This window comes from Tamandua tetradactyla, chromosome 11, assembly GCF_023851605.1.
Source record: "Tamandua tetradactyla isolate mTamTet1 chromosome 11, mTamTet1.pri, whole genome shotgun sequence".
In the NCBI taxonomy this organism is placed as follows: domain Eukaryota; kingdom Metazoa; phylum Chordata; class Mammalia; order Pilosa; family Myrmecophagidae; genus Tamandua; species Tamandua tetradactyla.
Window position 1 is genome coordinate 6,806,236 of NC_135337.1, and position 22,564 is coordinate 6,828,799.

The window sequence follows — 22,564 nt, forward strand, 5'->3', positions numbered from 1 at the left end:
GTTGCCACCAAGGGGAAAAAAAGCAAAACAAGTTTGTTTTCCAGACTGTTTTTAATTTTTGGTTCTGCTGCTTACCAAGTGACCTTTAGCAAATTACAAAACCTCAATTTTCTCATCCTTAATGAGGGACCCAATAAGTGAAGCAGAATAGGGTAGTGGTTTAGAATATGGACTCAGAATGATTCTGCCATTTATTAGCTTTAAACAGTTACTTAGCCTCTCTGTGCCTCAGTTTCTTCATTTGTTAATTGAGTTGTAATGAAAATTAAATGAGTTAATTTATGTAAGTCACTTGCAGCTGTGTCTGGCTTATGGTAGCATTATAAAATGTTATCCATCATTTGTAAGGACTTATTTAATGAGATAATGTGTATAAAATGTTAATGCAGCTCCTGACACATAGTATGCACCTATTAAATTTAGCTGTTATTATTATTAACAATATTATCTGGTATTTCTCAGCCTTTTTCAAAAAAATCATTCATTCATTCATTTAATCAACACAGATCCACTAAATACCTTCTATTTGCCAGGGCTAGGTGCTGGGGATACAGTTGAAAAAGATCTTTTTGGCCCTTGCCCCCAGAGCTTATACCATAAGCCCCAAGCATGGCTGTGAGCTTTGTGGAGGCAAATGCAAAAACAGAAACAAGATGTTACATCAGGGTTTGCAAACTAATGGCAGTTTGAGCCCTCAGACATGGGGTTTCTTTTTTGGTTTGCATAGTGGTTTTGTAAAAATAAATAATACATTTTTTTGCCAGTGTTTTAAAACCAAATTTCACATAAAAATCTATTTATGCCTTTTCTTGAGAAATTGGAAGAACTGCCAACACTTGATTTTTATCCCTAAGTGGCAGTGGTTGGCTGAGTCATATAGAGCACGGATGGCTTCATGGGCATGCACAGGACCCCATGTTCATAAGTGCCCCACACTTGGGGTTTAATGTTCTGTAGGCACCACCTGGAAATTCTTAATTTATCTTTGAATTTTTGTTTTGTAGGTGAAGTATGATGGGATAATAGGGATTATGCCAGGGACCTAAAGCCTTGACTTTTACGTGGTCCCACCCCTGCCATCTCCCCAACATGCGTTCTCTGGCTGCCTTCTCCTGCCCCCTGCTGCCCCAGGCCCTGCCTAGCCTCTCCCTTTCTCCATCTCTCCCCCTGTCCATCAGAGACTGCTGCCACCCTCCGCCCTTGGCAGGAGCCTGGGCACAAACACAGGGAAGATCAGGATCAGGCAAGCTTGCCCCACAGCATCTTTGGGCAGGGCATGGTGGCAGCCCTACTGGCCCTGGACTGGCAGTACCACAGCATGTTCAGCAGGTGACTTGGCAAAAGCAAGCCTCTTAACCACCCCCAATCCAGGTGCCAAGCATGTCCCAGCATGGAGATTGCAATTCCTTGGGAGTTATCCAGCTGCTCTGGGTTGGAGCAGCAAGCCCATGGAAAGAGAAGATGTCTAGCTCCACATCCCTAGCTGGTCTGGGCACAGAATATCAGTTCTGAGGCTAACCAGAAGAGAAACCCAGCAACCCTGTGCATTAAGTCTTGGGGCAGGCCTCCCAGGCACCACTGAGGGTCTGCACTCTTCCCCCAAGATGCTTGTACCTGAGGAAGTGTAATATTAAATAGCAAATTAAGAACCTCATTACAAGTTGAGAGAGACTACAAAAGGGAAAAGTTTTATATTTTATATTAAACAGTACTTTTTTTCGTTTTTAAACAAGGGGTTCCACACTTTTCATTCTGCTCTGCAAATTATGTGGCTGATCCCTGTAAGGAGTGACTCCTTTTATGTGGGACATATATTCACTCTCTAACTTACTTTGTGGACCACTTTTCTCATTTAAGTTATCTGTGCAGCCACTTAAGAACTTTGGCGTTATGACCCCCTGAGTTACATTTTAGTAAAAAAACTAGTGAAGCATGACTCTAGAGAAACACAATTATATTGGGATAAGAGACATTTCCCTGCATGTGTCCTCATAAGAAAATACAATATCCTCAACAATATCCTTATAGTAAAGAAATCAAGTTTCATTTCTGATAGAATTTTTCACGGTAGCCTGGGAGCATAATGTCACAGTACTGTTCAATAAAACAGTACCATAAGAATTTAAAATAATGTAATCTAGATAATCCTGAGTAATCAAATTTCCCAGTCAAGAGGAGGTTAATTGTTTTTTGATCAGGCTTACATTTGGAGAGGAAATTTTCAAGGTTGAACCTGTTTTCCACACAGCCTAACTTAATGGGCTCAGAGCAAGAAAAGGACCCAGTTAACTCTGGCAGTAATTCAGGGATGTCTCTAAAGCAAGTTCCTTGGCATTTTTGTGCCTCAGGCCCCTATAAATTAGGGAGGGAGATGCTGATCGAGTCCCTTTTGATTCTCTTGTAGAAAACCTTGAATGAAGATGATCATCAATCATTCACTCATATAAAAATAGAACATGTTACAGCTAAAAATTATAAAATGTTTTCCATTTTTAAGAGCTTACTATCCAGGTACCCAGAATGGTTTCATGTTTTGTTTTAGAAAGATAGAGCTTTTTATTAGCTACATGTAGGCAATATGGTAATTAGATATATCTACTTACTTTTATAGTAGGACAGGTCATACTGATTTCTGTCTTTCGGTTTAACTAAATTTAAAAACTTCTAAAGTATACTGCCAGACTTGTTCAAAAGGGTCTTCTATGTTAAAATTTTATAGGAAGTTGCAAACCAGTAAATAGATAGCAAAGATTATTTGTTAAGAGAAATGATTTTATGGGGAAGAATTCTAAAAATGGTGTCTTTTCTAAATAACATTCATCTACCTTTCAAAGTGTCTTTGATTATTAATCAGAGAGTGTCTTGAGATGACTAGGTTCTTGCTATCAGTATATTGTAGAATTAATTTGGATTTATTTATTTATGTCCCACAATTCATGAATATATCAAGCTCTCACAAGTGTGTGTGTCTTGAATTAAGAGTCTACCTATGGGGCGGGCCATGGTGGCTCAGTGGCAGAGTTCTCGCCTGCCATGCCAAAGACCTGGGTTTGATTCCTGGTGCCTGCCCATGTAAAAATAAATAAATAAATAAATGTTAAAAAAAAAAAAAGATTCTACCTATGGTTAAGAAATTCTTTTCAGTGTTATCTCTTACACTAGATTACAGGATTTCCACACATACCATTCTATGTAAAAGTAAGATTCTTCATTCTTAGTAACTGTTCTCAGTGCATATTCAGTGATTATTAGCACTAGCCTTCCTATTTTGTAAAGTAATACTGAGTAATGCTGAGACTACTGCTGAAGCTTACCAGAGACATCTTTCCTTGAGACTAGTCTGAGATTTTTATTTCTTTTCTCTATTTGCGTCTTTTTCAGGGTGATCATGGCTTTAAGCAATCCAAACACACTGAAGAGAGGCTCAAAGTTATCCCCAAATTTTGTTTTCCTGATTCAAAGGACTGGGTGCCAACCTCAGAACTCAAGAGGTAAATGGCTTACTTTATCTGATTTGTTTTTTGGAACTGCAAAAGCAGAATCAGAATATTTGAGAAACGGGTAGAGCCAGCATTGAAGCCTAAGTGAACACTGGCAGGTCAAGGATGCAGTGGGAGGAAAGGAAGAAACAGAGTTAGGACATTTCCTAAGTGGAGCTCAAAAAAGAAAAACTGAATAATTTCAATGTCAAAGGAAAAACAAGTTTGAGAGTCTCTGCATTTTGCCAGTTCTGTAGGAAAAATTAGTTCCACTTTATATACAATCAGAAAAGCCTCCGAGTGGACAGAAAAAGAAAGGAAAAAACTTGCATTGATGAGTCTATCCAGAAACAGAATTAAGTAGAATAATGCCTGCATCTTATTTCTCCTTCAGGTTTATAAAATGAGTCATAGCCCAGAATGATATGTTCCCCTGTAAGACCTGTATGAAAAAAGGCTCCAATTTGGGAGATGTGGAAAAAGGGGAATAAATTTTGCTTGATATATCGAGAAGGGAAGATGCTAAAACATTTCTTCTTGATATCTAGAGGAAATTACCATTTTAAATTATTAAACCCTCATCATCTCTTAATCCTGTTTGTAAATAGAATTTGTTCAAAATTGTAGTTATTATTGATGATGCTATTTAAAGCTGAAAAGCTTGACTGTGTGACCTTATAACATGCCAGTGATCTGCTGGATGATAACCTCAGCTGTTGCCTGAGCGGCAACCAGATTGTCTCCAGACCAAGCTGCTATCTTTCATAACCAGTTTGGCCTGATTGCCACTCTCATCTCTCAGCCATCAATTCTGATTCTCTTGTGTTGTCAGTTCCACTGCTAATCCCATTTTTGGGTTTTTTTTTTTTTAACATTGAGCAGGCTGTTCTGTGGTTGGCATTTTCCCCCTAATAAGCATATATGCGTGTGCTCTATAATGTTTGGAAAATTTAGAACAGTAAAAGGCAGAAATTAGTAATCACTGGCCATCTGGTTAGAGATCATCACTAAATATTTTGGCATGTTCCTTTCCAGTCTTTGTTTTGGACAATATACAGTAGATAAATAAGACAGGAGGCAGTGGTATCAACAACTCATCTCATACCTATGTTCTCATTTAGATCTAAGGCAAGATATTCTCAAGGCCTGAACATTCTCCCTTAGGATGAATGTGACCTGAAATAATATAATATTAATGTTCTCTCTGACATCATTAAATGACTGCTGCTGTACCCTAATTTTCAATTGTTTGTTCCATGAAGAATGCCATAAGCAATGTTTGGGTCTCAGAATAACTATTGGCTTTTTATTTTTTTCACCAGTGAAACTTTCTCCTTTGTCTTAACTGGTGAAGATGGGAGCCGGTGGTTTGGTTATTGTAAGAAGCTCTTGGTATGTATCCAACTTAGGCTATGAGCAGATTAGTCAAAGAACAGTAAGGTCAGACTAGGAACTTCAGGAGCACTATGGGTTTGAGGGCTACTCAATGATCTGTGTATTAAAGAAGCTGTGTTAGCTTTAGACAGTGCAAGGAGGGTGGGGCTTAGCCATGGAGTGCTCCAGAATAGAAAGGTATGATTTTATTTATTCTAATATAGTGTCTAGATACCAGTCTGGGTATATTTGAAGAATGGGTTACAATGAGCCAATTGAGGGAGCTCTGAACTATGCACCAACCATATTGGAGCTTTCTTCTTGCTTTGATACAGCCACTAATTCTGGAATTGATCATACTATCCTTTTTTGTTTTTTTTAGCACTTCTCCAATCTTTCTGTGTGTTCAGTGAGGGTGAGAGCCTTGGTTTCTCCTCTGTACTTATAGAGTATTAATAGTCCAAATTTGGAAAACTTATGAATTTGTGCTGCCTGATTATTGCTTTTTTTTTTTTTCTTTTAGCCAGAAGGCAAAGGAAAGAGACTCCCTGAGGTATACTGCATGGTTAGTCGCCTAGGCTGCTTCAATCTTTTTTCAAAGGTGAATGAAGTCTGGCTTTATGAGAAGGGGTATTCTTCCTGAGCCCTGAAGTTTTTCTTTGAAATGCCTTCACCAAGCAATGCTAGGTGGCATAGATTTTAGAAAGAATTCCCCATTAGCAGATTAGGAAATACAGGCTTGAAGGTTTAAGTTTAGATCTCTGTCCAGCTGCTATTACCATGTTTTCTTTTTCGTTTTCTAAAACTCCCAGCTTGAAGGAGAAATAGCTAGAAGCTCTATCTTGTCTCCTGTCTTTCCCAGACTTGATATTGCACAATATCATTGTCAGTATCACCTTCTTTGCCCCTACCTAAGTCTCAAGTCATTGGAGAAATGTAAAGGGGCTTCTTTTCTTAAAAAAGTTTCTATTTTAGAAACTATTTTGGGAGGTATAAAGACAACTTTATACATCTAAGGAACTCTTATTGGTTACAGAAGCTTATCTGTCTTAAATTCCATTGGTGTTATTTTCAAGTTTGTATACCAACTTGTTGGAAATTCCTTTAATGGGATTCTTCTATGTTTTTGAACTAAGTCCATAATAAAATAACACATGGTCTTTGTGTAGATTCTGGATGAAGTAGAGAAGAGAAGAGAAATGTCTCCAGCCCTGGTTTACCCATTTATGCGAAGTGTCATGGAAGCTCCTTTTCCAGCTCCTGGACGCACCATCACAGTTAAGAGCTACCTCCCTGGGGCTGGAGATGGGGTAAGTTAGCAAATTATGAAAATGTTTGGTAGCTTCTAGATATCAGGCCTGGTATATTCCATTAAATCATACTGAAGTTTTCAGAAACTTCAGGACATAGTTTTCCCTTTTCCATAAACTATGAAGAATATAGTTTAGTCCTACAAAGTACTGCTGAAAAGCCCAGTTGGCCTATGAGATACTTGATCCTAGACCCTGGAACCAGAACTTGTTTGCCGTATATAGATTGAGCACCTTTGTAATGGCGATTTCAGTGGGATAAATGAGGATTATGCATGTGATGGACAGATGGAATAAAGGGTTTTACCAGAACTTTACAGCATAAAAATAAGTAGGCAACTTTATAAACTCTTTGTAGCAAATTCTTCTTTTTCAGTTTATCTTGTAAAATAAAGATGGCATTCATTAGTGTTGTCATTGTATTGTTTTTCAACATCAGCTCCCCTGATTCAAATCCTTGCATTTCAGTCGATTGAACTCTGCCGACCACTGGATTCCCGATTGGAACATGTTGACTTTGATTGTCTCTTTAAGTGTCTAAGTGTATGTCATCTCATCCGGGTCTGTGCCTCCCTCCTTTTGGAGCGTAGGGTAATCTTTGTTGCCAATAGCTTAAGGTGAGAAATAAGTAAAACATTTCACTTCATACTGGTATTCTTGCTGTTTTACCGTTTGGGCATATTAAAAAATATATAGGACAGTCTCTCAATTACTTATGCTAATGAAGTAAAATAGTGGCATAGATAATTAATTCCAAATAGTAGATAATCCAAAGGTATTTGCTTTAGCTGAAGCAATTACTATTTTGCGAGTGCAATAAATTTACCTTTCTAAAACTATTGTTAAAATTTGATATTGCTTTTCTAAGTACATACTAATTTTTAGTATGATAAATTGTGGGAAAGAGCTTCATTAAGATTAAACATTTTCAATAAATTAAATTTAAACATTTAAATAAAGTATTAAAAAGTAACAGGTAATCACAGGGTTGTTAATCTATGATCATTAACAGGCATCAATTTCTAATTTTTAAACATAATATCTGAAAGGCCCTCCCTCTGTTTCTTTGTAAATGATGCCATTTGCTTTCTCTCTTGGCTAGCACCTTGTCGAAATGTGGCCATGCTGTTGTAGCCACACTGTATCCATTTACCTGGCAGCATACCTATATCCCAGTTCTGCCAGCATCTATGATCGACATTGTGTGTTCACCTACTCCATTCCTTATTGGAATCCTGTCGTGCTCCTTACCACAGCTTCAGGACTTACCCATTGAAGAGGTGAGATGGGAGAAATGGTACTTCAAAGCAGAGTATATATGAAAAGGTTTACAATTGTATTCACTCTTGATAATTATAAAATTTTTTCTTAAAAGGTTGCAATAAAAATTAATAAACATAAGAAACATTCAGCCTTTTGTTATCAAAGAATGAGTTAAAACAACAATGGAGTGTTGGGGCAGAATGGGGAATCATTGCTGAATGGGTACAGTATACTGTTTAATGTGATAAAATGACTTGATTGTGGATGGTGATGATGGTAACACAATATTGTGAATGTAATTACTATCACTGAATTTTACATATGAAAGTTTTTAAATGGGAAATTCTGAGTTTTATATATGTTACCACAATAAAAATTTTAAAAACCAAAATGAACTACTACTTGCAGCTATCCAGATATTAAAAATAATACATATAAGGCAACAGTGGCTCAGTAGCAGAGTTCTCACCTGCCATGCCAGAGACCCAGGTTCAATTCCCACAGCCTGCCCATGTAAAAATAATAATAATAATAATAATAATAATTATTATTATTATTATTATTTAGTCCTGGCAAGGGTATGGTAAAAGAGGAAAGCAAGTTGGCAATTAATTTCATACAAGCAGTGTAATATAGATGACAGAGCAAGCACAGGCTTTGGAGGTAGACTGATTTGGATTCCATTTCCAATTCTGTATTTACTAGTTATATGACCTTGAACAACTTGCTTAATCTTTTGGAGCCTCAATTTCTTTTTCTGTAAAATAAGAATAATAGTACCTACCTTGCAGGTTTTCATAATGATTAGCACCAAAGCACCTAGATTGATATCACCATATGGTGGACTCAAAATGTCCTTTGACCTATCATTACTACTGCTGGGAGCCTATCCCAGGAAAAAAAGCCAAAACAATGATAAAGCTGCATGCACAACAATATTGACTAAACATTATTTAGAAGAGTAAAAAATTGCAACAAGTATCTAACAATGGGGAAGAGAAGGTAAAGTATGGCACATTAAGATAATGGAATGGTATGAGCCATAACAAGTTCTAATTTTCAAGTCTGTGTAGCAATGTGAAAAGTGTAAGTAGAAAGAATGAATATAAATTATTCTGGCCTTTGATTTACAACTGTGTACAACTCTACTTATAGGAAAGATTGGTGCACTGACAAATAAGAACATCTTGATCTTTAAGAGTGAAGAAGTTGTCAGTAGTTAATAGTAATGTAATTAATACATTATGTTATCATGCTTTTGGTATCTTTTTATTAAAGGGAGAAAATATTACAATACATATAAATCCAAAGTTATATCTTATTTTCATAGTGAAGTATGGGCTCATTTTTCTGTTATTTCTGAAGGATAGTTTTGTTTTGTTTTTAAGTCGAAAAACATGAACTACTCTGGGTTAACTTGAAAAAATAGTTTCAAATATAAGGCATATGTAGATACATGCCCCCAAACAAAATGTACAACTCACTGAATTATTATGAAGTGAAAATTTATGTAACCAAACTTGAGATGGAACAGAAATGCTACAGCAATAGGAGAATACCAGTGTACTGGAAGCCCCCTCATGCCTCCTAATCACTGTCCCTTCCCCACCTCCACGAAAGGTAACCACTATCCTGACTTTTATGTGTTCATTTACTTGTTTTACTTTATAATTTAACCCTCAGGCATGTATTTGTAAATGATGTAGTCAGGTTTGCATGATTTTAAATTTATATAATGAATTCATATAGTATATATTTTTGTCAGCTTCTTTTGCTAAACATTATATCTATAAAATGCATCTGTATTGCTGTGTGTTAACATTAGTTTGTTAATTCTCATTGCTGTGTAGTATTCCATTGTATGAATGTGAACAAATTTACTTATCCATTCTACAGTTGATGGACATTTGAGCTGTTTCCAGCTTGCAGTTATTACAAATTATGCTATTAAGAATATTCTTGTGTATACTCTAGTTTCTCTTCAAATCGTATAAATCTTTCGCCTTTTACTAAAGGTTTCCTTAGAGAGAAATGGTTATGAGTTACTGTTCAGTTTTTTGAAGGCCTTGGTTTTTATCAAGGCCCCATGTATGGATAAAAAATAAAAGCGATTATATTAAAAAATAAAGACAATTCTTGCGTATGAATTTTGGCACATATGTGCATGCAGGTATATAGTTGGAAGTGGAATTGTTAGATCATAGGATACACTTATCTTCAACTTTAGTAAACAAAGCCAAACTGTTTTCCAAAAGTAGTTGTGCCAATTTAAATTCCCGCCAGCAGTATATGAGAGTTTATGTTGCTCCACATCCTTTTCAACACTTATCATTAATTTGTGGAAGTTAGCCTATTTGATGGATGTATAGTACTATTTTCATTGTGGTTTAATTTACATAACTTGATTGCTGTTGAAGTTGAACATCTTTCTATATATTTATCGACCATTTGAATATCATCTTTTGTGAAATTCATTGTCCATCTTTCTAATGGATTGTGTTTACCTTCTTATTGATTTGTAAGAGGTCTTTTTATATTCTGAATTACAGCCCTTTTTCTTTTCACTCTTTGAAATGGTATTTTCTACTGTACAGAAGTTCTTAATTTTACTGTGGTAAAAGTTATCAGTCTTCCTTATAATTAATGTTTTTTGTGTGTGTGAACTGCTTAAGTTTTCCTTTAGATCAACTTCAGAAAATTAATCTATGTTATTCTTAGAAGCCTGGCCTTTTACTTTTTGTTCTGAGTCTACCAAGGACTTGGTGTTTTTGTGCATGATATGAGGGTAGAGGTCAGGTTTCTGGTATGTGGATATCCATATGTCCAAACACCCTTTATTGAAAAGACTGTTCTTCCCTCACTACTCTGTTGGGATCTTTTTTAATTAGCTTTTTATAATGGAAAATTTCAAAATATATAAAAGTAGACAGAAGAGTAAAATAAACACTCATATATCCATCACCCTCATGCGGTACTTCTCAAATTATGGCCTATCTTTGCACTTTCCCATTCCTGTCTCCCAAAATATTTTGAAATATATCCTTGACATTATTTCACTTGCAAACATTACAGTACAAATCTCTAAAACATAAGGGCCTTTAAATAATAACCATAATGCCATTATCACTCCTAAAACATTTAATAATAATAATTCCTTAAAATCAGAAAAATCTAGTGTTCAGATTTCCAACTGTCTCATAAATTTGTAATAGTTTGCTTTTGAATCAGGACCCAAATAAAGTCCATACATTGCTTTTGGTTGATATGTTGTTTTTAGGACTCTCTTAATCTATTGATATACCTGCTATCATTTTTTTTTTTACCTGTTTAGCTATTGATATGTTGATGGGATAATTTTTTAATGGATTACAATTTTGAGTTAATTATTTTTAAAATCACTCCCATTGCTTGAAAGAATCAAAACACCCTTCTTGATCTAGCAGTACCTAATATATTTCTCAGTGAATGTTGCTGATTTAACTTGCCTGGATCCTTTATCCCATAGGTGCTGATAGTTGATCTCTGTGCAGACAAGTTCTTACAGGAGGTGAGTGACAAAGGAGGTGATTACATAACATTTGGGGATAAAGGCCTCTCTATAGATAATTGGACAGAAAACATGTGAAAGTACTTAGAAGAGATGACTCAGGCACGACTTTTAGCTCTTACATGTACTTGAACTGATACTGTGTTCAATCATACAAGATTGACCTGAAAATTTTGGCTTAGGTTTATAAATGTCTATCCCAAAGAAGGAAGAAGGAAACAGAATAAACGTCATTCTCGAAAGAGGAAATCCTCCCTTTAAGTGTAGATAAGTTGACATATAAGCCTCTATTTAATTAAATTTAACAAGCATTTATTAAGCACCTATTATTTCTAGATATTCTGTTAGAATCTAAAGATGAGTTAAGACCCAGTTTGAGCCCTCAGGCCTATAATCTCCATTATAGTTTAAGGGAAACTTAGTAACCTTTAGAAATGGCATAACAGAAATTTGTGCAAGGTACATTGGGGGCAAAAAAGAAGGCAATCATTTATTCTGAATATTGAAGTGAAGGGGAGAGTTAGGTAAGCCACCTTAGAGTATTGCTCCATATATAACCTATATATAGGTTTGTAAGCTCCAGATCAAAGAGTAAAAACGATGTTCCCCAACACTTTGGTTCTTTGAGGGTTTTTTAAAAAATCAATGAGCTCATAACATTTGAAACACCATTTATTTGGATGATCTTTGTAATGTGGCATAAGATTTGTAGAGGAGAGATATTTGGTGGAAAAGTACTGGTTGTGGGTATTATTTGATTTAAGAACCAGAAAAGTTTACCAAGTACATTATTTTTTTTCTCAAGAGATAGTTAATGTACATACATAAACATGTGGACTCTGCTCAACATAGGGAAGGAAACTTCAGAATAACTCTTCAGCCAAAAAGTACAGAAAGCCACCTCTGGGATTTTGGAGACCTAACTAATACATGTTTAAGACTTCCTCCCTCAAAACTCATGCAAAATTTCATTTTCTTCTTGTGTTAAGGTATCTGATGAGGATGAAATTCTACCACCTAAACTCCAAGCTGCCCTGATGCAGATTTTGGAAGAACGAAATGAAATTCTGGCTCAGGAGCAGAATTTTTCACAAGGTATGAGACAAGTGGGCTGAGGACCCAAGGTCAAGGCAATAGGTATTTACTGGATGCTCAGCACCCTGCTAAGCACTTTTGGATATATAAGAGGGTTAGATTTTAGATTTCCTGTGCTTTGAAAATCTTATATTTAGCTTCTTAGCTGATCCTCAGGTATGCCAGGACCCCTTCCCTTTAAAAACCTTTGCATGTGCTTATTCCTTTTTGTGGACTGTTGCTCCCCTAGATACTTATGGCTCCTGTCCTTTCATCCTTTGGGTCCATTCTCACATGTCACTTTCTCAGGAAGTCCTGTCCTGACCATCTTTTTTAAAACTGACCCCATCCTCCAGCATTTCCTGTCTTCCTTCCCTGCTTTATTTTTTCCCATGGCTCCTATCACCATCTGATGAACTAGAATGTAAATTCCATGAGGAAAGTGACTGTTTTTTCTCTATCCCCAATACTTTAAGCAGTATCAAAACAGGTATTTAATAAGCAGGTACTCAATAAGTATTTGTTGAATAAATGGGTGAGTAATTTTTATTTGGTGCTTATTATGTACCAGGCATTGTGCTAAGTAATTAATGTATATTTTATTTCATCTTTATAATATCCTTATAAAGCAGGTATCATTATTTAATTCTCATTTCATAGATGAGAAAACTTGATGGGAACGTTAGGGAAGAAGGGTCAGAAATGCAATTAAAAGTTTAGTTTGGGATATTAAGTTTGAAATACCAGGCAGGTATTTGAATACATGAATGTGGGGGTCAGAAGAAAGATTTGAGATAGAGATATACATATAAGAAGTTTCTATTTTAAAATTATTAGACTAGGTGAGATTACCCTATAGAGTGAGTATAGATAGAATAAAAGAGAAGCTTAAGGCTTGAACCCTGGGTTGGTTGGGATGGTGTGGTTAGATTTCCAAGTTTAGGAAGTTGGGAAGAGAAGTACCCAGAAAAGGTGATCCAAGAGGAACTGCTAATGAAATAAGAGAAAAACAAGGAGAATGTGATATTACAGAAGCTAAGTGAAGAAAGTACTTCATGAAGAAAAGAATGAACAATTATACCTAATGCTGTGAAGAGGTTAAATAAGATGAGGACTGAGATTTGACCATTGTATTTGATAATAGGCAGGTGTTTGAAGACCTTTATGAAGCAGATTCAGTGGAATAATGGGAAGATAATATGATTGAAGGAGGTTGTGCCGCTTTGAATCTGTTGTAGACCCCAGAAAAGCCATGTCCTTTAACCCTCATTCGGTATCTGGGTGGGAGCTTTTTTATTCTTCTCATGGAGACGTGACCCATCCGATTGTGGGTGGTAACTTTTGATTAGATGAGTTCCATGGACATGTGTCTCTACCCATTCAAGGTAGGGTTTGCTTATGGGAGGCCTTTAAGAGAGAACCATTTTGGAAAAAGCTTTAGAGTCCACCCGGCCAGAGACCTTTGTAGATGGAGAGGAAAAATGCCCTCTGGGGAGCTTTGAAACACGAAGCCTGGAGAGAAAGCTGACAAATGTCACCATGTCCGCCATGTGCATTTCCAGTTGAGAGAGAAACCCTGAACATCATCAGCTTTCTTCAGCCAAGGTATCTTTCCCTGAATGCCTTAGACAGGACATTTCTATAGACGTGTTTTAATTTGGACATTTTCACAGCCTTAAAACTATAAACTTGCAACTTATTAAATCCCCCTTTTTAAAAGCTGTTCTGTTTCTGGTATATCGCATTCTGGCAGCTTTCAAACTAGAACAGGAATCAAGACAGAATTGAAATGTCATTCAGCTGATTCTCAAATGTACAAAGGCCAGCATAGTTAAGACACTCCTGAAAAAGAAGAACAAGATTGAAGAACTTGGGAATTGAAGATTTATTATAAAATTTAACAGTAATTAAAACAGTTTGCTTTTGGTTCAGGAACAAACAAATAGAGCAATGGAAAGAAGAGAGCTCAAATGCATCTAGAAACTTGATTGTGTCAGAGCTGGCATTGCACATCTTTGGGAAAAGGATGAACTGTTCAATAAACAGTGATAGGGCCACTGGTTTTCCATATGAAAAGAAATGAAGACGGATCCCTCCCCTCATACTATGCACAAAATTAATTCCAGTGGATTAAAGATTTAGAAAAGAATATGAGAACATTTTATGCCCTTGGGGCAGTGATAGATATTTTAAATTTGGCTCAACGAATACAAACAATGAAGGAAAAGATCAATTAATCTGACTATGTTAAAATTTAAAACTTCTGTTCATTAACGGACATGAACGCAGAAAAAAAAAAAAGCCACAAATTAGGTGAAGACTTTTTCACTAATATAACTGCAAAGGAATAGTGCCTAAAATTTATAATGAATTGCTATAACTCAATAAGAAAAAGAGAAAAATGGGGAAAAGATATGAACAGTCTTTTCATAGGAGAGGAAATGTGAAAGGCCTAAAAACATGAAAAGAGACATGCAACATCATCAAAATCAGGGAAATGTAAATTAAAACCACAATGAGACACCCACCATTATGGGCAAAAATTTAAGTCTGACAATATCAAGTGTTGGAAAGAATGTATAAATTAATTCAATCACCGTGGAAAATAATTTGGCATTCTATAGTAAAATTAAAGATGTATATACCCTACAACCCAAGAATTCCACTTTAGAAATATACCTTAAAGAAACCCTTGAGCATGTTCACTAGGAAACAAGTACAATAATTTTCATAATAGCATTGTATGTAATAGCAAAAACTAAAACCCAGTTGCCATTGACAGGAGAATATACATTAAAAGTGAATCTTAAAAGCACTGTAGTTTCAGAAGAATATAATATTTTATGTAATGTTTATAAACATAAAACCTAATAATATGTTAGTTTGTTAGGGGTACATATGTGTACAGTAAAACTATAATACAAAGCAAAGGAAAGAGAAACACAAAACTCTAAATAATTGTCACCCTCTACTGGAAAGTAGGGGAAGGACACCATTGATACGGAGTCACATGGAGCTTCAGAGATATTAGTAATATTCTGTTTTTAAGCCATGTGGTGAGTACTTGGGTATTCATTTCACTGTTTACCTTATGAAATATTCATATCTACAAAAGAATATATATTTATGTTCATTAAAAAGAAACCAAGATCCCTTTCAACCTTTGATATGATCATACAGCTATATTTTACATGATTGTATCTTGGTATATGCAATTTTTGTGTTCTGATCTGTTCAGTTATGCTGTGAAGAAAACTTCATATTTCTATTTATTCATTACTTATTTGAAGAGCATTTATTAAAGTATGCATTAGGTTTTAGGTACTATTCCAGGCACCATGAATATAAAGATAGATAAAAACAAGATCCCTGCTTGTTCTAGTTTGCTAGCTGCCAGAATACAATATACCAGAAATGAAATGGCTTTTAAAAGGGGGAATTTAATAAGTTGCTAGTCTGTAGTTATAAGGCCGAGAAAATGTCCCAATCAAAACAAGTCTATAGAAATTTCCAAATTAAGGCATCCGGGGAAAGATACCTTGGTTCAAGACGGCCGAAAAAGTTCAGGGTTTCTCTCTCATCTGGAAAGGCACATGGCGAACACAGTCACAGTTTCTCTCTTGGTTGAAAGGGCGTATGGCAAGCAAGGCATCATCTGCTACTTTCTCTCCTGGCTTCCTGTTTCATGAAGCTTCCCGGGAGGCATTTTCCTTCTTCTTCCCCAAAGGTTGCTGGCTGGTGGACTCTCTGCTTCGTAATGTTGCTCTCTCTGAATCTCTCATTCTCCAAAATATTTCCTCTTTTATAGCACTCCAATAAACCAATCAAGACCCACCCAAATGGGTGGAGACATGTCATCCCCTAATCCAGTTTAACAACTACTCTTGACTAAATCACATCATCCAGGGAGATGATCTGATTACAGTTTCAAACATACAGTATTGAATCGAGATTATTCTACCTTTATGAAATGATATTTTGATTAAAACATGGCTTTTCTAGGGGGCATACTTCCTTTCAAACCAGCACACTGCTGTTGAAAAGCTCTTAGTTTAGTGGAATATAGGGATATAACAGATAATTATAATGCAAAGAATTGTAATAAATACAGATTGAGAGGTCAAAAAAAGAAACCAAGAATTAAAGATAAATTATAGAAAAATGTAAGTTAAAAAGAAAGGAATTAAATGTAAGACAATGAGTATAACGGGAATAGATAACTCAAGAAATTTTTCTGCAAAAGAAATGGGGCAATAACGGGAGGAGATGGGAGAACAGGGTAAAAGTATTGAAGATAAATGCAGCAATGAGCCAATAATAAATGCAGAAGGAAAGAGACAAGAGAGAAGTCTGTTGGAAAAAATATAACAAAAAACCTCAATTAGAGTCAAAATATAATGCTGGAAGAAACCTTAGAAATCACCTAATCAGCTCCCTCATTACACAGATATAGAAGGAGCCAAGAGAGGTCAAGTGAGCTACCCAGCATGATACAGCTACTTCATGGTTGAACTCTGACTAAACCTAGGCCCCCGTTTCCCAGGCCAGCATACAGCCTTTGGAAACGAGCAGAAACATTGTGAAAATAATGGGGGGAAAAATAGACTATTTGGATACAGAAGAAAAAAGAGAAATGAAAATCAAAAGTGAGCTTCAAGCCTGAGACCTGGGAAATAATATAGTGGTTAGGATTTTCGTTGCTTGGGGAGTGTTACAGCTCTGCCACTTACTAGGTGGATGATTCTAGAGAATTTCTTTAATCATTTTGAGTCTCAGTTTCCTAATCTGTAACAGAGAAATAATACCTACCTCATACAATTATGATATTTGTAGAAGCACTTAATATACTGCTTCACATATCTTAAGCTCTCAATAAATTTTTACTATGGAATAATCACAATACTATATGAAATGGGAAAATTGACAGGGAAACTTATTTGGGGGGGAAATAAAATGAGTTTGGTATTAGACATGTATTGTTTATTTAATTGATTTATGTTCTACCAAATTCCAAAAAAGATCTGATATGGTGACTTTTAGACAAATAGAATTTAAAGTGCTAAGGGGACAGCCAAATGATGATTGCCAAAGACAGCCATTAAATGTACAAAGGGAATGTTGATGAAATTTCAGGTTAAGAATTATCAGCATAGAAAGCCAGCTTTCTCGCTGTGCCATTTAGCTGTTTAAGGAAGGGAGTGTTGAATAGAAGAACTGGTTGGAGGACCATTTCAGGAGGAAGAAGAGGTGACAGAAAAACAAATGCTTGGTCGTAAATGCAGGAAAAGAATCAGGAAATCAAGAGAGCATAAAGCTGTGAGACACAAGAGGAATGAGGAGGTGGCTAGTACAAATGCAGCGTAAAGTTTAGAGGATAAAAAATTAAAAAGCAGATTGAGTCTAGCTGGTTCTCACTGATGGCCTTTGAAAGTGCAGTTTCAGATGTGTAAGCCAGGCTGCAAGATTTAATGAGAGTATGTGTCAGGAAAAAATGAAGGTAAGGGTATAAACCATTTGCTTTTCTGCAAGTCATGGAGCATGTAAGAAAGCTAAGAATCAGAATTTATTCTCATTCCTTCAATGTATGACTTCTTAGGCATAAGTTCCATAACCAGGGCTGATATTCCCAAATATACAAAACTCAGGAATTTTTTTCCTTTTATTTTCTTTGTTTCCATCCTGCAGCAGATGTCACACTCAACTCTCTGGTGTCCGAAGCATTTGTCAGGTTTTTTGTGGAGCTGGTGGGACATTATTCTTTGAGCATGACTGTCACTGAACGTGGGGAGCGTATATTCCAAAGGGAGCCATTCCGTAAGTCCCACACTTCCCGAAGTGTGCGCCACTTCCTGGGTCTCTTCATGGAGACTCAGATGTTTGCAGGATTCATCCAGGACCGAGAGCTTCGGAAAAGTGGGGTGAAAGGTCAGTTTCCATCAGAAAGTTCTCTCTCACTATTGAGTACTTGAAAAATTAGAAGACAATAGTGAAAAAAAAACTGTAATAACTACAAGGGCTCAAAATCTGAGTTGTTTACTATGGGAGTTATTTATTTTGTAATACTGTTTTACACAGAATTTTATTTAAATTTTAGTCTTGAGTGTGGACATTTCACCAACATGAGTTTTCCTCATAGGTTTGTTTGAAGTCCGGGCTCTCCAGTATTTGGAAACAATTCCTGGGTCTGAGCCTAGTGGAGTGAATAAAATTTTGCGGAGTCTTGGTGAGTTGCTGTATTTTCTTGTCAGTTAAATGTGGCTTAAGCAGTAAGCATGCTTCATTACAGAGGCTTTATAATCATATGAGCAATATATGTGAGTACTGATGACCTCAAGCAGGCTGACCAGAAATCATGACAGCATTCCCAAGTGTTCTGGAGAAAAGGACGTCTTTCTCAGAGGTTGGGATTCCCTATTCAGTGGTCCATGGGATTGTTTCCCTCAGATAAGCTCCCAAAAGTGTCCCCTCATTGACATAAGACTTTTCATATTCTAAGCTACAACCTTGGAGAATCTTATAAAACCTCATTCACTTCCTCCAGAAAAATATATACTTATGGCATACAAACAAATCCTGCAAATAATTTTAGGAACTTCATGGACCCCTTGAAGCTCATCCATGGACTTCAGATTAAAAGTATGTGATTTATAGACAGAATCTGAAACAAAAGAGGAATTCCTGCCAGTCTCTTACTTTATACTTTATAAAGAAGCAGCTACGATGTTTTAATTATAGTTAACTGTTAATTATTCAACATGATATAGGAGTACAGCGGTGTGGCTAGTCCAAAACAATGAAGCACCTACATTCTATGTTTTTTGAAAAATATGTCCCTAATTAGGCCTGCCTTAACTAGCAGAGAGACCATGGTTAAATTATTTCCTGGACTTTTGTTTCCTCATTAAACAGTGAAGGTTAGATTAGATCAATGCTTCTTAGCTCTGGAGAATGTAAAAAATGTTTTCTTCCTTGGCTTCAAGAAATCTCTGGGGAGCAGGCAAGGTGACTTTAACCTGTGGTCAGGGTTGAGAACCACTGGATTAAATGATGTCTGAGTTTCCTCTACTGCCACAATTAGACACTTGGGGGATTTTTGTTGCATAATGTTAAAATGAGATTTCAGAATACACATTCTGAAGCTGATAGTTGAAATGGCAGTTTACTCCTGGGCTTTTCTGAATGATTGGATTGTTAATCCCTTGCCTCAAATAATCTGCAATAAATAAAAATGAATTAATTAGAGTTCACATTAATTTTTCCTCCCTTTAGGAAGTAAAATGAAATTTCTGCAGAAGAAATGAAATATTTGATTGTCTCCATCCTCAGTAGAACAGAAAGTGCCAAAGAAAATATTTCTCCAAGAGTCAGGATGCCTTGAAGTATTCTACAAAATCCTTGAAAGTTTAAAGGTTTCGGAGCAGATCAGGCTCTCAGAGGAAGATTCTTCTGTTGCTGCTGAAGTAATCACTGGAGAATTGTTGGGAGTTATCTGGAACCGGTGCTTTCTTTGCTCTGGCTCCAAACTTTTTTTTTTAACTGGACTTTCCACTTGATACCTGTACTTATTCTCTGATTTGTGCTTAGTCTGTGAAAGGCACTTGTCTTTTGCAAGGTAAAGACTTGCTGGTTTTGCATTTTAAAAAAAAACAGCTCAAGGATGAGCAGAATGAGGAAAACGCTAAGTTTGGGGTACTAGGGAAGCATGATAGATGTAGAAAACACACATAACTCTCATCACTGAAATATGGCAGCTTTTACCCCACAAGCTGTTTGAGCCTGGCTAAATAATATTCTCCTCATTTATCTCCTTTTTTTTTTTGTTTGTTTGTATAATGTTCTGCCTAGGGGAATCCTACTTATGCCGAAAACCCCACTTGTTAGTACTGTTACTGAGTATAAAAGGGGACATCGTGAAGCTCCTCCTCCATGTTGTGTGACACTTGGTTGTCTGTCCCTCCTGAGTCAACGTGGGATTATAGCTATTAAGAAAATGTCTCTTCAAGGGCTGGAAACTACCTTTTTTTTTCCTGGTGTTTACCACGTGCCACGTACTTGCTACATATATGTATGTCATCTTAATCTGTCTTAAATCAGTCTTATGAGATAGATACTTGCATCTCCATTTTACTAATGAAGAAACTGGAATTCAAAGATGTTAAATAACTTGCCCAAAGTTATACAGCAGATCCTGTATTGAAGCCCAGGATTATTATTTTATGAACACAGAGAAAGTTGATTAGTCCTACAGATGGAAATTTGAACTTGTGGAATTATAGCTATTAAAAACTTTTCTATTAAGGTGAAGTGTACCAGAGCCGCCTCCCACCTCTGAGGATGAGGTGAGGAACTTCAAACTATAGTGCCTTAAATGAGACTGTCTGGTTCCCCTAAAATTGTTGGATTTTTTGCTGTAATTAATTGTATTCAGAATATGTAAATTTTCCTGGGCATACACCCTTAAACACCCAGACCCTTAACAGCTAAAGTAGTGCTAGTCATTGGAAACAAAAATTACACCGTGATGGTGCAATTTTAAATTATGAATGTTATAACAGATGCCAGTTTTTAAATGTTATAAGAAATTACTGTTTTCTTCAACTCCTACTGATGGTTTAATGATATAAAAAATATTAATTCAAACCTAGTAATACCTTGTAATTGTATTCTGATACAATTTACTGACCTGTACAGTATTGTCATTACAACTCAATCTGAATGCATCTGAAGCAGACACCATTTAAAGACCAGTTCTGTATAATATAATTACTATAGATGTGGGTCCAGGGAATAGAACTGAGCCTGTCTTCTTTAAAATGTTTATTAGGCAGTTTACCCCATAGGATTCCTATTAGGTATCTCCCCATTTTGCTAATCATTTGTTCCAACCCTGAAGGAACAAATGATTAGCAATTGGCAATAAGTATTTATAAAATGAGGTAGGGAAGATTACTGTGGTGGATCCTGGCCATCCATGCTCTGCAAGGAAGCCTTTGCTTCAGGGGACCTTACTTCACCCCTGCAACCTGAAGCTCCTTCTGTTTCTTGGGTTTGTTGTATTTTGCTTTTTTAAAGTATTAAGAATTCTAGACATGTTTGTAAAATAATTGCCTGAGATTTGTATAAAATGTTGTTTACAGATCTTTTAAAGAATAAACACATAAAAATAGCATAAATCCCCTGGTGGATTTTAAATAAAATTGTTTAAAATGTAGAGATCTTTTACTTCACTTATACCTACAGCAGCGTATTTATCTAATTAATGGCAGTGTATTAGTCAGGGTCCTGCAGATAAAGTGTGTCTGTGTGTATATGCGTAATACATGTGTTTTATATACATATATGTAAATATTAAGATATTTATTATAAGAATTAGTCTACATGACCATGGAGATTGGCAAGTCTGAATTCCATAGGAGAGGCTGCAAGTTGAAAACTCAATGACGGTAACATTGAATTCCCTAGGAGAAACTGGCGATTGGAGATAGAATTTTCTGTCGCAGAAATCCTCATTTCTCCCTTTAAGGTCTCAAACTAAGTGGATGATGTTTTAGTTTCCATAGCTGCTCAAGGAAATATGCAGTGGGTAGGCTTAAACAAACAGGAATTTATTGCCTTACAGTTTTCACACCAGGACCTGAAATTAAGGCATCACCAAGGCAATCTTCTCTTACCAAAGATTTGCACTCTGGAGCTGGCTGTTGGTGACCTGGGCTCCTCTGTCACATGGCGGCTTCTCCTTTCTCTCTGTCTTCCATTTATTTCTGCTTCTGGCTGTTCCCTCTGTGAGTTTCTCTCCTTCTCTCTCTCTCTCTCTCTCTCTCTCTCTGAATTTCATTCTGCTTATAAAGTCCAACAGTAGGATTAAGATGCATCCTGATTGTGTTGGGCCACACCTTAACGGAAGTAACCTCAGCAAAAGCTTCTATTTACAATGCACTCACACCCACAGAAATGGATTAAGATTAAAAGTCTGTTTTTCTGGGGTATACAGCTCTAAACCATCACATATGAGACGACTCCTCAGTGCTGAAGGCAATCTCCTTTATTGTTTATAGATACAACCAGTCCTAGATGCAATCAACTGACTAATGATTTAGATCCATCCACAAAATATCCTTAAACTATCAAGCAAGTGCTCGCTAGACCAAACAACTGAGCATTATAACATAACCATGTTGACACATGAAATTAACTGTCACAGTAAGCTAGATAATCAGAATTGTTCTTAGACCAGCCAGGCTTAATAACTGGCCAACATTTCCACTCTTTCCAGATTAAATCTGGTAAAGATTGTATAAACTGCATAAAACAGCCCTTGCCTGCTTCCTCAAAAGAAGGTCGGAGTTAGTTACTAGATATGTAGCAGGAGATACGGTTGGGAAGCAATGAAGAATACTATATTATTACCAGATGTTCTAAAGAAAACATGCAAAACGACGGGATTTTAAAAAATTTGGGTGTTGGTGGGCGATTATCAGTCTCGCCCTGAGAGGATAAGATTTCTTTTGTTATGCAGA

General features: G+C 36.3%; 1 protein-coding gene and 1 non-coding gene across 5 annotated transcripts in view; both read left to right on the top strand.

The window, feature by feature from the left end:
- The window catches only part of DENND2C (DENN domain containing 2C), a 123,962-nt gene extending 102,743 nt beyond the window's left edge, over nt 1-21,219 (top strand). For 3 of the 4 annotated variants that reach the window (XM_077119802.1, XM_077119805.1, XM_077119803.1), the window contains exons 9-19: nt 3,382-3,491; nt 4,802-4,871; nt 5,377-5,454; nt 6,023-6,163; nt 6,632-6,780; nt 7,266-7,443; nt 10,932-10,973; nt 11,963-12,068; nt 17,733-17,972; nt 18,184-18,270; nt 19,317-21,219. In XM_077119802.1, coding sequence (XP_076975917.1) covers nt 3,382-3,491; nt 4,802-4,871; nt 5,377-5,454; nt 6,023-6,163; nt 6,632-6,780; nt 7,266-7,443; nt 10,932-10,973; nt 11,963-12,068; nt 17,733-17,972; nt 18,184-18,270; nt 19,317-19,348 — 1,233 coding nt within the window. In that variant the 3' untranslated portion in view covers nt 19,349-21,219. The remainder of the gene's footprint in view (nt 1-3,381; nt 3,492-4,801; nt 4,872-5,376; nt 5,455-6,022; nt 6,164-6,631; nt 6,781-7,265; nt 7,444-10,931; nt 10,974-11,962; nt 12,069-17,732; nt 17,973-18,183; nt 18,271-19,316) is intronic. The other variant, XM_077119804.1, reaches the window with a different exon arrangement.
- LOC143651145 (U5 spliceosomal RNA) lies at nt 9,392-9,510 on the top strand. Its single transcript, XR_013159878.1, has one exon. It is a non-coding gene; the product is annotated as a U5 spliceosomal RNA (small nuclear RNA).
- Nucleotides 21,220-22,564: the final 1,345 nt, after the last annotated feature.